Source organism: Puma concolor, chromosome B2 (genome assembly GCF_028749965.1).
Source record: "Puma concolor isolate L17-30 chromosome B2, mPumCon1.1.hap2, whole genome shotgun sequence".
Classification (NCBI taxonomy): Eukaryota; Metazoa; Chordata; class Mammalia; order Carnivora; family Felidae; genus Puma; species Puma concolor.
Window position 1 is genome coordinate 2,582,279 of NC_141671.1, and position 16,265 is coordinate 2,598,543.

General features: G+C 40.2%; 1 protein-coding gene across 1 annotated transcript; it reads left to right on the plus strand.

Moving 5' to 3' along the window:
• Positions 1–7,209: 7,209 nt before the first annotated feature.
• LOC112853594 (olfactory receptor 2B8-like) lies at positions 7,210–8,145 on the plus strand. The gene has a single exon (XM_025917152.2). The coding sequence runs from the start codon at positions 7,210–7,212 to the stop codon at positions 8,143–8,145; it is 936 nt and encodes a 311-aa protein (XP_025772937.2).
• The last annotated feature ends 8,120 nt before the right edge of the window (positions 8,146–16,265 follow it).

Below are 16,265 nucleotides of genomic sequence, written 5' to 3' on the forward strand. Positions count from 1 at the left end.
ACTTCTTTGTTTGAGAGACGCAGGAAGTATGGATCCCCCTACTTTTCTGCCATGTTGCAGATCTTGTAGTTTGTGAGTTTCTAGGAGTTTTTCAATGTCTTCCAGATGGCCAGTTTGTTGGCAAATCATTTTTCATAGTATTCTCTTCTAATAGTTTGTATTTCTACAAAGCTGGTTATGATCTCTCTTCCTTTATTCATGATTTGTTAATTTGGTTCCTCTCTCTTCTTTTTGAAAAGTCTGGCTAGAGGTTTATCAATTTTGTTTATTGTTCCAAAGAACCAGCTCTTAGTTTCAATGATCTGGTCTACTGTGTTTTTTTGTTTCTATATCATTTTTTTCTGATCTCATGTTTACTATATCCCTTCTTCTGCTTGCCTTAGACTTCATGTGGTTCCTTTGCTAGCTTCTTTAGGTGCAAGGTTAGATTGTATATTTGGGACCTTTCTTCTCTTGAGTGAGGCCTGGGAAGAAAAGCATAATAGCAGGTGTGTAATTCTCTCCCTCCTCAGGACATCCAGAGTTTCAGTTCTCCCCATAACCATCAGGATGGGATCTACATGGTATGTGAATACCTGAGAACATCCAAGTCCAAGAATGTTTTTAGCAGGAGGTAGTTTATCTCCTTAGGCAGAACATGATGAATGAAACTGGAAGTTATGGATCTTTGAGAAATGGCCACAAAGTACCCATCAATTTTCTTCCATTTTTCTTATTGAGTATTTGTAAGTCTCCTGATAAACTCAAAATCAATTTGAGCTTAAATGCAAATACTAGCTGAATTTAAATACACCATGTACACATATTAACAACAGAGGTAATTTTTTACAGTATTTGAGGATGCCATTAAAACCAGTGTTTATAAAATGTACAGTGTTTTAGAGGATTTGAGTTTTTGCCCCTAACCACATTAGAGGTTTGATAGAATTTGGTGGCCCTTTTTTATATTGATGGTAAAGATTATAATGTGCCTAATTATTAGCTCTGTGATCCTGTATAATTGGTTGTGAATGAAATTAAATGAAAAATGTGTTTACATATTTACATTTAAAATTAAGCAAGTGAATGGATTCTTCCTTACATAATTATGTGTGCACATTTTGGGCAGTTGTGAGGAAAAAACCTTAAGTGTTTTGTAAAACTGCTAGGTCATTCACAGATGGGAGCTAAGGTAGCTAGGGAGGTCTAGGGAGTTATTGTCCTCTGTGAGATATGTGAACTAATAGAAGAGACAGATTAGGTCTCCTCCGGCATTGTTCTCCAGAGTCATGTCCCTGAGGATTGCCATGTCTGGGCAGCTCAGGGACATGGGCTCATTAAGAGTGTGGGGCATCTGTTCCCCAGAGACGTCAGCAGGGGAAGGGACTTGATTCTCTGTGCAAGCCCAGCCAGAGTTCAGAAACACGGAACCCTCTCACATGCTCGTAAGGGTCTCACTGTTGCATAGGCAGGTCATTGTACTCAGGACACCATACTTCGAGTCTGTGACTGCCTTCATCCTCTACCTCTGAGAGGCAAAGCGCAGATCTCTGGTGTCACATGAAGACCTATGAAGTCATCCTGCGAAGGTGTCCTTTTCCTTAAGAAAAAGTTATGAATAAGCCAGGCTGGTACAGTCAACCTTTGTACTTACTGCAGACACTGATTCTCCATGTCCATGTTCCTATTCCCAGAACTGTATTTAGGCAGTAACTTGGAGTAGAGTTAGGGAAATAGCTTTGAATCCACAGGGAAGGTGAATAAAGGTGAGTGAAATATTACTTGGTTGCTGTGTTGCTGTAGGAATCGACAAGTTAATTTCCAGTTGCAATTGTTCTTGAAACAAAAAAAGAGCTAAATGGTTTGCATATGGTCAATTGTCTAATGCAACAGACTGTGGAAGTTCACAAAATTTAAGAACTAAATGTAATTGTTCATTATCGAGGCCACCAAGTCATTCCTAGACATTTGATTCTACTGTCGCACATGCATTGCCCCACTCTGTGCACATGTGGAAAATAATTAGATATACATGTTTAGTGGGAATAACATTTGCCTTTAGAAAAAAATTAGTAGAGAATCTATATGTGTAAAACTATCAGATTGTATGCCTCCATGCTTTCCCTTTGTTCCATATTGTCTGTGAAATTAGATAATATTTCCTCTCTATGCTAAAATCATATCAGTATTTATTAATTTAAATATTTATTTTCTCCCTTACCAGTTAGCTATATATGTAAAATATGTATGAAGTTTTTAACTGCTATGTTGAACATTACATTAGGGAAGTTCCATTTGGTGTATATTCTGTCCATGCATCTTTATTTTGATTTTATTTTTAAGAAGAAAGCTGATCCTTCAAGTGCGTATAAGTAACCAAATGATGAGGAAAAAGTGATAAAAAACCTGAATGCTTTACTTGACACAGTGTGTTGTGTGTGTGTGTGGGGGGGGCATGTGTGTTTCTGTGTGTGTGGTTGCATTTAGGTGATGTGTAAAGCACACGAGTTTCTATCCTTCTATCCTTGCACACGATCACAAGTAGACTCTTGTATGAATGCTGTTGGTGACCTGCTCAGACGCTCTTTACATGCTGGGGCTCCAATCTAAACACTACTTGTTTTGAGTATGGACTCCAAGGTTCACAGCCATTCCCTTCTTGAGAGAATTGTCCTCAGCTGAAAGGGAGCCACATTGCCAGGTGCTCTGGGGAACATGGTGGGAGCAGCTCACAGCCAGTGACAGACTATGGGATGTACAAAAGGTGCCAATGCCAAGGCAGGCCTCAATCTGATGCAATTCATGCTCCAGAGTCATGCTGTCCAATTCAGTAGTAGGTACCCACAGGAAGCTATTTAAATTTAAATTTATTAAAATTACATAAAGTGTACCATTCAGTTTCTTAGCTAGGATATTTTATTTTTATTTATTTATTTAAAAATTTTTAAAAATGTTTATTCTTGAGAGAGAGAGAGAGAGAGAGACAGACAGACAAGAGTGTATGCAGGGGAGGGACAGAGAGAGATACAGAATCAGAAGCAGGCTATATTCTCTAAGCTGTCAACACTGAGCCCGACGTGGTGCTCTAACCCACAAATCATGAGATCATGCCATGAGCCAAAGTTGGATGCTTCACCGACTGAGCTACCCAGGCACCACGATTTCTTAGATAGGACATTTTAAATGCTCAGGTATGACAGGTAGAGAGTGGGCATAGTATTGGACAGTGAGGACAGAGAATTTCTACCATCACAGATGGATGCTTTTACTGGAGAGTTCTGTCCAGCTTCTCATGGGATCAGACTCCTGCTCTGTTCCACTGGAGACCATATCCTTGCTTAGCAACATCCTCTGCTGTTTTCCACCCTCACCCTGTTTATCCCGAGAGCATTCCCTGAATCAACAACACGCAGTGGAAATCCTACTTCATTGTCTTCCCCATAAAACTTGCCCTACAGCCCTGTCAGTGTTGATCACATCTGTCATTTCCTATCTAGTGATGGCTGCATTCCCCTCATTTGCTCATCCTCCCTCATCATCGGGGGCCTGTTCTCATATGTCTGAGGTCACATGAGACCCATGAGACAGAAGCATCAAGCAAGGAACAGCGATTCAGTGGTGGCACTGAGGCTGCGCAAATCTTGCCCGCACTTTTTCAGTATTCATTCAGGAACTGGATAGGGCAGTATGTTTATATCAAACATATCAGTGAATGTTACATGTTTGAAACAACACCTTAAATGGAGACATTATATTGAGGTCTTTTGTCTTTAACCTGTGTAGTATGCATACTGAGCATCTGGTTTTGTGGACATTTGTATTCTTCCACCAAAACGTTTAGAGTTACATGTAGCATTGAACACTTAGGGTAATTGCTCTATTACCTTATGTCTGTCAGTAGTAAGCATTTAACGTCTTTCATTTGATGCCTGTTTTCTCGTTATTGTAAATTGAGTTCTTGTGAGGTGTCACTTCAATTATATACTTTTTTGATGGTAATTATTACATAGAATGCCACTTTTTAATTTTGCAAGATCTGTTTTTATTTTAACTAATAATTTTTTCTCTCTATATATAACATATGTCCTTTTCAAGTATTTTTTTGTGTGCAAAGTAACAATTTATGTGTAATATTCATAACTGGATTTCCTGTATCAGATTATTTCATGACAGCTGCATTCTACATTCATATATATATATATATATATATATATATATATATATATATATATATATTAGTATATATATTAAGTTAATATAAATGTATTAAAACCCACCCATACACATATAATATTGTAAAACAGCAAGAAATTTGTACAAGTTCATTTCACCACCTCTTTATGTTTTCTCAACTGTCTTCCTAGTCCTTATCCATATGGACTTTTAAAATATATCGTTATTTTATTCTAATGGTTCAGTATGATATTGGTATTTTGTTTGGATGAGTTAGCATTTTCTGTTTGCTCTCCTTCATTTTCATGAGTGTTTCCTTTGTCAGGCAATTTAAATAGTTTGCCAGCCGGGCTCTTGGTGGCGAAGTTGGTTAAGCCTCTGACACTTGATTTTGGCTCAGGTAATGGTCTCAGAGGTGTGAGGTCGGGCTCTGTGCTGACAGTGAGGAGCTTGCTTGGGAATTTCTCTCTGGGTCTCTCCTCTCTCCCTCTCCATCTCACTCTGTCCCTCCACTGCTTGTGCTCACTCTCTCTCACACAAAATAATAAATAAACTGAAAAAATTAAAGCAATAAAAATTTGTCAACAATGTGTTTCAGATGGATGTGTGTATATTTGTGCACGTGTGCATGAGAACGATCCATGGTTTGTTTTTATTTGCTCTTCTGAGAAGGTGTTAAGGAGGGGATATTCTCTGTTGTTGCATATTTAGACTGTGCCTGATACCTTTATAATTAATTCTATTAACAAATTGTTGGTGCATAGATTCTGTTTTGTGGATACCACTGCTCAATCTTAATAGGAAATCAAAGGAGGTATAAAACAGTGTGAATTACCACATCCTTTATTCCATTTATATGGACATTTATTTTATGCCAGTTTTGTACCCATTTCTTTCACACATTGGTTTGAAAGAAACTTGCATCATATTTTAAAACTCTTGGAAGAGTTAAAAATGTGCTGGATGGCTACCCTTCTGAATATGAAAGAACTGAAATACTCGTGTCCTGATACCTCTTTCGTTCGTATGTTACTATGCTCATTCAGTACTGTGCAGCTGGATGGAAATGGTCATCAGATGACCCTTAGAGCCTTAGAGCTGGCATTGTGTTTGATCTAGTGTGACTGTCTCTGCAGGCTAGCTTCCAGAATGGTGATCATTAATATAATATAGATAGGTGTGGGAGATTTTGTATAATACCATTATATCCTTTCCTTTAGGCCTTTCCTTGTACTATGTTAAGGTTTGCATTATAGCTCTTTGACTTGTCATGGCTTTGAGAATATATCTGTGTTTATCTCTATATATTTTCCCAAGTAATTATTTTATCCTAGGCAATGATGCAAAGCTTTACACCTTGTACATAGGTTACCCATTTGGATAATGCTTTAAAATGTTGTGACTAGAATGGTGATATGGAGTAATCCTACCTCTTTGAGGAATTTTATGAAGGTTGGTGTAATTACTGTAATGGAGTAATGTGTGAAACAGAAATCTGCAGAAGGAAGAATTGAGTGTTGGCCCCTGGATTTTAGAGTTCTGATTCCAAAGGACTCTGCACAGCCGATGAATTTTCAGAGTTCCTGTTAAATTGGTATGGTAATTTTAAGCATCTTTGGGGTTAACGTTAAGGACTGTTTGAATGGTGTTGTTGTCAGGTTTTCTCTCATTGAGTATTTGTTTTACTTCCACACACACACAAAGAAACCTGATATTTGTATGCAGAACTAGCAGCGATGTGTTGAATGTAACTGAATTCTTTGTAGAAATATATTCTAGGTCATAAATTCCTGTAACTGAATTTATTTTCGAGATCATGTTGTATCATGACCTGTGCCATGTGTAGTGTGTGTATTCCAGTTGTGTGCAATTATGAGATACATATGAAAAATAATGAATCTGGGGTGCCTGGGTGCCTCAGTCGGTGAAGGGTCTGACTTCGGCTCTGGTCAAGATCTCACTGTTCATGAGTTCAAGCTCCATGTTGCGCTCTGTGCTGACAGCTAGGAGCCTGGAGCCTGGTTCAGTTTTGTGTCTTCTTCTCTTCCTGTTTTCCCCGCTTACACTCTGCCTTTGTCCCTCTCTCAAAGATAAGTAAACATTAGAAAAAGTTTTTAAAAAAATGATGACTAACTCTGTGTGCAGCACTTTCCTATTCTTTCTGACTTCCCTCCCTCTTTTCCCTTATCCCGATTTTCTCTGAAATGCACACATATTTTTATTTTATTTCATTTATTTTATTGATTTTAAATTCTCTTTTTTATTTTTTTGAATTTACATCCAAATTAGTTAGCATATAGTGCAACAATGATTTCAGGAGTACATTCCTTAATACCCCTTACCCATGTAGCCCATCTTCCCTCCCACAACCCCTCCAGCAACCCTCAGTTTGTTCTCCATATTTATGAGTGCCTTCTGTTTTGTCCCCCTCCCTGTTTTTATATTATTTTTGCTTCCCTTCCCTTATGTTCATCTGTTTTTTCTCTTAAAGTCCTCATATGAGTGAAGTCATATGATTTTTGTCTTTCTCTGACTAATTTCACTTAGCATAATACCCCCCAGTTCCATCCGCATAGATGCAAGTGGAACGATTTCATTCTTTTTTGATTGCTGACTAATACTCCATTGTATGTTTATACCACATCTTCTTTATCCATTCATCCATTGGTGGACATTTGGGCTCTTTCCATACTTTGGCCATTGTTGATAGTGTTGCTATAAACACGGGGGTGCACACACATATTTTATACTACTTTCAGCCTACTAGGCTGAGACTGAAAGACATTTTGTACCTATGAGGGATGCAGACACAGGTCCATTACTTGATTTTTCTTACATTAAATATTATGATTTTCTTTTCTGATAATATAGAATTAATTAATATGAGCGGTGGCAATTTCATGAGTCCATAATTTATTCAAAGAGTTACTTATACAATCCCATGCCCTGTCTTATAACATGCTAAATTCACATCCTGCCAACATTTTATTGCTTTGAAGATTGCTTTTAAAAATTGCTAAATGCTTGGTCTTGACAGGAAACATGTGATAAGAAAGAATGGACCAGAAAAATGGAAGTTCTTTCACTGGCTTTATCCTGCTGGGTTTCTCTGACCGGCCTCAGCTGGAGCAAGTCCTCTTTGTGGTTCTTCTGATCTTCTATCTGCTCACCCTGCTGGGAAACACAAGCATCATTGCGTTGTCCCGCCTGGACCCACACCTGCAGACTCCCATGTACTTTTTCCTGTCCAACCTAAGCTTTCTGGACCTGTGTTACACGACCAGCACTGTTCCTCAGCTGCTGGTTCATCTCAGGGGAGCAGACAAGTCTATCTCCTTCGGTGGCTGTGTAGCTCAGCTGTTCATCGCTCTAGGGTTGGGATCCACAGAATGCATTCTGTTAGGGGTGATGGCATTTGACCGCTATGCAGCCGTCTGCAGGCCCCTGCACTACACAGTGATCATGCACCCCCGTCTGTGTGCCCTGATGGCTTCTGCATCGTGGTTCCTTGGTTTTGCCAACTCCTCATTGCACACGGTGCTCACCTTCCTTGTACCACTTTGTGGGAGAAATAAAATAGAGCACTTCTTTTGTGAGGTTCCCCCACTGCTCAAGCTTGCCTGTGTTGACACCACTGTGAATGAGTCTGAGCTCTTTGTCAGTGTGATCATTCTCCTCATACCTGTGGCTTTAATCACGTTCTCCTATGGTCAGATTGTCAAGGCAGTGTTCAGAATAAAGTCAGCTTCAGGGCAGAGGAAAGCTTTTGGGACATGTGGGTCCCACTTCACAGTGGTCTCCCTGTTCTATGGCACAGGCATCTACATTTACCTGCAGCCTAGCAACAACTACTCCCGGGATCAGGGCAAGTTCGTTTCTCTCTTCTACACCATCGTCACCCCCATGGTCAACCCCTTTATATATACCCTGCGGAACAAGGATGTGACTGGAGCAATGAAGAAGGTGCTTTGTAGGGGCTATGACTCCAGATGACTCGGTACGGAAGACCCTGTGATGGAATACTTTGAATGTCAGAGCCCTTAAGATTTTGTGTCTGGACCTGTCATCCAACGTTTCTGCTGATGACTCTCATGAGAATTACCTTACTTCATTGTTTTAAGCAACGAGTTTTCAAACTCTGAATTCATGGATTCAACATGCAAGAGAGTTCCCATTTGTAAATATCCTTGACAACACCTGTTGTTTCTTGTGTTGTTGATTTTAGCTATTCTCACATGGATGAAGTGACATATCATGGCGTTTTTGGTTTGTATTTACCTGATGATCAGTGTTGTTGAGCATGTTTTGACGTGGTTTTTTTTTTGTTTTTTTTTTTTTGTCATCATGTTGTCTTCTTTGGAGAATGTCTATTCATGTATTCTGGCCATTTTTAAATGGATCATTTGTATTTTGGGCATTGTATGTATAAGACCTGTATAAATTACAATATAAACGCTTTATTGGTTATGTCATTTGTCAATATCTTCTCCCATTCAGTAGTTTTGTTTTTTTTTCTTTTTGTTTTTTTTTTATTTATATATGAAATTTATTGTCAAATTGGTTTCCATACAACACCCAGTGCTCATCCCAAAAGGTGCCCTCCTCAATACCCATCACCCACCCTCTCCTCCCTCCCACCCCCCATCAACCCTTAGTTTGTTCTCAGTTCTCAACAGTCTCTTATGCTTTGGCTCTCTTCCATTCTAACCTCTTTTTTTTTTTTTTCCTTCCCCTCCCCCATGGGTTCCTGTTAAGTTTCTCCGGATCCACATAAGAGTGAAACCATATGGTATCTGTCTTTCTCTGTATGGCTTATTTCACTTAGCATCACACTCTCCAGTTCCATCCACGTTGCTACAAAAGGCCATATTTCATTTTTTCTCATTGCCACGTAGTACTCCATTGTGTATATAAACCACAATTTCTTTATCCATTCATCAGTTGATGGACATTTAGGCTCTTTCCATAATTTGGCTATTGTTGACAGTGCTGCTATGAACATTGGGGTACAAGTGCCCCTATGCATCAGTACTCCTGTGTCCCTTGGATAAATTCCTAGCAGTGCTATTGCTGGGTCATAGGGTAGGTCTATTTTTAATTTTCTGAGGAACCTCCACACTGCTTTCCAGAGCGGCTGCACCAATTTGCATTCCCACCAACAGTGCAAGAGGGTTCCCGTTTCTCCACATCCTCTCCAGCATCTATAGTCTCCTGATTTGTTCATTTTGGCCACTCTGACTGGCGTGAGGTGATACCTGAGTGTGGTTTTGATTTGTATTTCCCTGATAAGGAGCGATGCTGAACATCTTTTCATGTGCCTGTTGGCCATCCGGATGTCTTCTTTAGAGAAGTGTCTATTCATGTTTTCTGCCCATTTCTTCACTGGGTTATTTGCTTTTCGGGTGTGGAGTTTGGTGAGCTCTTTATAGATTTTGGATACTAGCCCTTTGTCCGATATGTCATTTGCAAATATCTTTTCCCATTCCGTTGGTTGCCTTTTCGTTTTGTTGGTTGTTTCCTTTGCTGTGCAGAAGCTTTTGATCTTCATAAGGTCCCAGTAATTCACTTTTGCTTTTAATTCCCTTGCCTTTGGGGATGTGTCGAGGAAGAGATTGCTACGGCTGAGGTCAGAGAGGTCTTTTCCTGCTTTCTCCTCTAAGGTTTTGATGGTTTCCTGTCTCACATTCAGGTCCTTTATCCATTTTGAGTTTATTTTTGTGAATGGTGTGAGAAAGTGGTCTAGTTTCAACCTTCTGCATGTTGCTGTCCAGTTCTCCCAGCACCATTTGTTGAAGAGACTGTCTTTTTTCCATTGGATGTTCTTTCCTGCTTTGTCAAAGATGAGTTGGCCATACGTTTGTGGGTCTAGTTCTGGGGTTTCTATTCTATTCCATTGGTCTATGTGTCTGTTTTTGTGCCAATACCATGCTGTCTTGATGATGACAGCTTTGTAGTCGAGGCTAAAGTCTGGGATTGTGATGCCTCCTGCTTTGGTCTTCTTCTTCAAAATTACTTTGGATATTCGGGGCCTTTTGTGGTTCCATATGAATTTTAGGATTGCTTGTTCTAGTTTCGAGAAGAATGCTGGTGCAATTTTGATTGGGATTGCATTGAATGTGTAGATAGCTTTGGGTAGTATTGACATTTTGACAATATTTATTCTTCCAATCCATGAGCAGGAATGTCTTTCCATTTCTTTAAATCTTCTTCAATTACCTTCATAAGCTTTCTGTAGTTTTCAGCATACAGATCCTTTACATCTTTGGTTAGATTTATTCCTAGGTATTTTATGCTTCTTGGTGCAATTGTGAATGGGATCAGTTTCTTTATTTGTCTTTCTGTTGCTTCATTGTTAGTGTATAAGAATGCAACTGATTTCTGTACGTTGATTTTGTATCCTGCAACTTTGCTGAATTCATGTATCAGTTCTAGCAGACTTTTGGTGGAGTCTATCGGATTTTCCATGTATAATATGTCATCTGCAAAAAGCGAAAGCTTGACTTCATCTTTGCCAATTTTGATGCCTTTGATTTCCTTTTGTTGTCTGATTGCTGATGCTAGAACTTCCAACACTATGTTAAACAACAGCGGTGAGAGTGGGCATCCCTGTCGTGTTCCTGATCTCAGGGAAAAAGCTCTCAGTTTTTCCCCGTTGAGGATGATGTTAGCTGTGGGCTTTTCATAAATGGCTTTTATGATCTTTAAGTATGTTCCTTCTATCCCGACTTTCTCAAGGGTTTCTATTAAGAAAGGGTGCTGGATTTTGTCAAAGGCCTTTTCTGCATCGATTGACAGGATCCTATGGTTCTTCTCTTTTTTTTTGTTAATGTGATGTATCACGTTGATTGATTTGCGAATGTTGAACCAGCCCTGCTTCCCAGGAATGAATCCCACTTGATCATGGTGAATAATTCTTTTTATATGCCATTGAATTCGATTTGCTAGTATCTTATTGAGAATTTTTGCATCCATATTCATCAGGGATATTGGCCTGTAGTTCTCTTTGTTTACTGGGTCTCTGTCTGGTTTAGGAATCAAAGTAATACTGGCTTCATAGAATGAGTCTGGAAGTTTTCCTTCCCTTTCTATTTCTTGGAATAGCTTGAGAAGGATAGGTATTATCTCTGCTTTAAACGTCTGGTAGAACTCCCCTGGGAAGCCATCTGGTCCTGGACTCTTATTTGTTGGGAGATTTTTGATAACCGATTCAATTTCTTCGCTGGTGATGGGTCTGTTCAAGCTTTCTATTTCCTCCTGATTGAGTTTTGGAAGAGTGTGGGTGTTCAGGAATTTGTCCATTTCTTCCAGGTTGTCCAATTTGTTGGCATATAATTTTTCATAGTATTCCCTGATAATTGTTTGTATCTCTGAGGGATTGGTTGTAATAATTCCATTTTCATTCATGATTTTATCTATTTGGGTCATCTCCCTTTTCTTTTTGAGAAGCCTGGCTAGAGGTTTGTCAATTTTGTTTATTTTTTCAAAAAACCAACTCTGGGTTTCGTTGATCTGCTCTACAGTTTTTTTAGATTCTATATTGTTTATTTCTGCTCTGATCTTTATTATTTCTCTTCTTCTGCTGAGTTTAGGCTGCCTTTGCTGTTCTGCTTCTATTTCCTTTAGATGTGCTTTAGATTTTGTATTTGGGATTTTTCTTGTTTCTTGAGATAGGCCTGGATTGCAATGTATTTTCCTCACAGGACTGCCTTCGCTGCGTCCCAAAGCGTTTGGATTGTTGTATTTTCATTTTCATTTGTTTCCATATATTTTTTAATTTCTTCTCGAATTGCCTGGTTGACCCACTCATTCGTTAGTAGGGTGTTCTTTAACCTCCATGCTTTTGGAGGTTTTCCAGACTTTTTTCTGTGGTTGATTTCAAGTTTCATAGCATTGTGGTCTGAAAGTATGCATGGTATGATTTCAATTCTTGTAAACTTATGAAGGGCTGTTTTGTGACCCAGTATATGATCTATCTTGGAGAATGTTCCATGTGCACTCGAGAAGAAAGTATATTCTGTTGCTTTGGGATGCAGAGTTCTAAATATATCTGTCAAGTCCATCTGATCCAATGTCTCATTCAGGGCCCTTGTTTCTTTATTGACCGTGTGTCTAGATGATCTATCCATTTCTGTAAGTGCGGTGTTAAAGTCCCCTGCAATGACCACATTCTTCTCAATAAGGTTGCTTATGTTTATGAGTAATTGTTTTATATATTTGGGCGCTCCGGTATTCGGCGCATAGACATTTATAATTGTTAGCTCTTCCTGATGGATAGACCCTGTCACTATTATATAATGTCCTTCTTCATCTCTTGTTACAGCCTTTAATTTAAAGTCTAGTTTGTCTGATATAAGTATGGCTACTCCAGCTTTCTTTTGGCTTCCATTAGCATGATAAATAGTTCTCCATCCCCTCACTCTCAATCTAAAGGTGTCCTCAGGTCTAAAATGAGTCTCTTGTAGACAGCAAATAGATGGGTCTTGTTTTTTTATCCATTCTGATACCCTATGTCTTTTGGTTGGCGCATTTAATCCATTTACATTCAGTGTTATTATAGAAAGATGTCGGTTTAGAGTCATTGTGATGTCTGTATGTTTTATGCTTGTAGTGATGTCTCTGGTACTTTGTCTCACAGGGTCCCCCTTAGGATCTCTTGTAGGGCTGGTTTAGTGGTGACAAATTCCTTCAGTTTTTGTTTGTTTGGGAAGACCTTTATCTCACCTTCTATTCTAAATGACAGACTTGCTGGATAAAGGATTCTCGGCTGCATATTTTTTCTGTCTAGCACACTGAAAATCTCGTGCCAATTCTTTCTGGCCTGCCAAGTTTCAAAAGAGAGATCAGTCACGAGTCTTATAGGTCTCCCTTTATATGTGAGGGCACGTTTACCCCTTGCTGCTTTCAGAATTTTCTCTTTATCCTTGTATTTTGCCAGTTTCACTATGATATGTCGTGCAGAAGATCGATTCAAGTTACGTCTGAAGGGAGTTCTCTGTGCCTCTTGGATTTCAATGCCTTTTTCCTGCCCCAGTTCAGGGAAGTTCTCAGCTATTATTTCTTCAAGTACACCTTCAGCACCTTTCCCTCTCTCTTCCTCCTCTGGGATACCAATTATGCGTAGATTATTTCTCTTTAGTGCATCACTTAGTTCTCTAATTTTCCCCTTATACTCCTGGATTTTTTTATCTCTCTTTTTCTCAGCGTCCTCTTTTTCCATAATTTTATCTTCTAGTTCACCTATTCCCTCCTCTGCCTCTTCAATCCAAGCCGTGGTGGTTTCCATTTTGTTATGCATTTCGTTTAAGCGTTTTTCAGCTCCTCGTGACTGTTCCTTAGTCCCTTGATCTCTGTAGCAAGAGATTCTCTGCTGTCAGCTATACTGTTTTCAAGCCCAGCGATTAATTTTATGACTATTATTCTAAATTCACTTTCTGTTATATTATTTAAATCCTTTTTGATCAGCTCATTAGCTGTTGTTATTTCCTGGAGATTCTTCTGAGGGGAATTCTTCCGCTTGGTCATTTTGGATAGTCCCTGGCGTGGTGAGGACCTGCAGGGCACTTCCCCTGTGCTGTGGTGTATAACTGGAGTTGGTGGGCGGAGCCGCAGTCAGACCTGATGTCTGCCCCCAGCCGACCGCTGGGGCCACAGTCAGACTGGTGCGTGCCTTCTCTTCCCCTCTCCTAGGGGCGGGATTCACTGTGGGGTGGGGTGGCCTGTCTGGGCTACTTGCACACTGCCAGGCTTGTGATGCTGGGGATCTGGCGTCTTAGCTGGGGTGGGTAGGCAAGGTGCACAGGGGCAGGAGGGGCAGGCTTAGCTTGCTTCTCCTTAGGTGATCCACTTGAGGAGGGGCCCTGTGGCAGCAGGAGGGAGTCAGATCCGCTGCCGGAGGTTTGGCTTCGCAGAAGCGCAGAGTTGGGTGTTTGCGCAGAGCGAGCAAGTTTCCTGGCCGGAACTGGTTCTATTTGGGATTTTGGCTGGGGGATGGGCGGGGGAGATGGCGCTGGCGAGCGCCTTTGTTCCCCACCAAACTGAGCTCTGTCGTCCGGGGGCTCAACAGCTCTCCTTCCCTTTGTCCTCCAGCCTTCCCGCTTTCTGAGCAGAGCTGTTAGCTTATGACCTCCCAGACGCTAAGTCGCGCTTGCTGTCGGAACACAGTCCATCAGGCCCCTCCGCTTTTTGCAAGCCAGACTCGGGGGCTCTGCTTGGCCGGCGAGCCGCCCCTCCGCCCCGGCTCCCTCCCGCCAGTCCGTGGAGCGCGCACCGCCTCGCCGCCCTTCCTACCCTCTTCCGTGGGCCTCTCGTCTGCGCTTGGCTCCGGAGACTCCGTTCTGCTAATCCTCTGGCAGTTTTCTGGGTTATTTAGGCAGGTGTAGGTGGAATCTAAGTGATCAGCAGGACGCGCAGTGAGCCCAGTGTCCTCCTACGCTGCCATCTTCCCTCTCTTCCTAGAACTGTTTTGTTTTAACTTTGAAACACAAGGAAGTTTAAAATATTTTTCAAATGATTTTATTCTAGTTTTTTTAATTACGTGTTTTTACTTATTCATCTTTATCATAAATATTATTTCTTTTTAAAATAAATGTATTTATTTCAATTCAAGTTAGTTAACAGATAGTGTTGTATTGGTTTCGGGAGTAAAACCCAGTGATTCATCACTTACATATGAAGCCGTGTACTCTTCCCAAGAACTGCCCTCCTAATACCCATCACACATTTAGCCCATGCCCCCACTCCTCTCTCCACCAGCATCCCTCAGTTTGTTGTTTGTATGTAAGAGTCTCCTATTGTTTGACTCCTTCTGTTTTTCTTTTTTTTTCCTTCCCTTCTCCTCAGTTAATCCGTTACATGTCTTAAATTCCACATATAAGTGAAATCATGATATTTGTCTTTCTCTGATCGATTTATTTCACTCAGCAAAATACAGTCTAGTTCTATCTATGTCGCTGCAAATGGCAAGATTTCATTATTTTTGACTGCTGAGTAATACTCCATCGCATATATTTACCAGTTCTTTATCCATTCATCCATCAATGGACATTTCGGCTCTTTCCATAATTTGGCTATTGTCGATAGCACTGCTGTTGTGCAGTGAGGTTCATGTGCCCTTTTAAAACAACACACCTGTATCCCTTGGATGAACACCTACTAGTGCAATTGCTGGGTCATAAGGTAGTTCTATTTTTAATTTTTTGAGGAACCCACATAGTGTTTTCCAGAGTGGCTGCACCAGTTTGCATTCCCAGCAGTAGTACAAAAGAGATCCTCTTTCTCTGCATCCTTGCCAACATCTGTCGTTGCCTGAGTTGTTAATGTTAGCCATTCTGACAGGTATGAGGTGATATCTCATTGTGGTTTTGATTTGTATTTCCCTGACGATAAGTGACTTTGAACATTTTTTCATGTGTTTGTTAGCCACCTGGATGTCTTCTTTGGACAAGTGTCTATTCATGTGTTTGGCCCATTTCTTCACTGGATTATTCATATTTTGAGTTTGATAAGGTCTTTATAGATTTTGCATACTAACCCTTTATCTGATATATCATTTGGAAATATCTTCTCCCATTCCATAGGTTGCTTTTATTTGCTGATTGTTTTCTTCACTGTGCAGTAGCTTTGTATTTTGATAAGGTCCCAACAGTTCATTTTTCTTTCTGTTTCCCTTGCCTCTGCAGATGTGTTGAGTGAGAAAGTTGCTGCTTTCCAGGTCAAAGAGGTTTTTGCCTGCTTTCTCCTCTAGGATTTTGATGGCTTCCTGTCTTACATTTAGGTCTTTCTTCCAGTTTGAGTTTAATTTTGTGTATGGTGGAGGAAAGTGGTGAAGGTTCATTTTTCTGCATGTTGCTGTCTAGTTTTCCCAGCATCATTTGATGAAGAGACTTTATTTATTCCATTGGAAATTCTTTCCTGCTTTGTCAAAGATTGGTTGGCTATACATTTGTGGGTCCATTTCTGGGTTCACTTATTGTGGAGAACACTCAGTTCCATTGATGTGAGTGTCTGGTTTTTGTGCCAGTACCATACTGTCTTGATCATTACAGCTTTGTAACACATTTTATTTTTTCCCCTCAGAAATGCTTTGTGTGTGTTTATTCATTCCTCAAAACAAG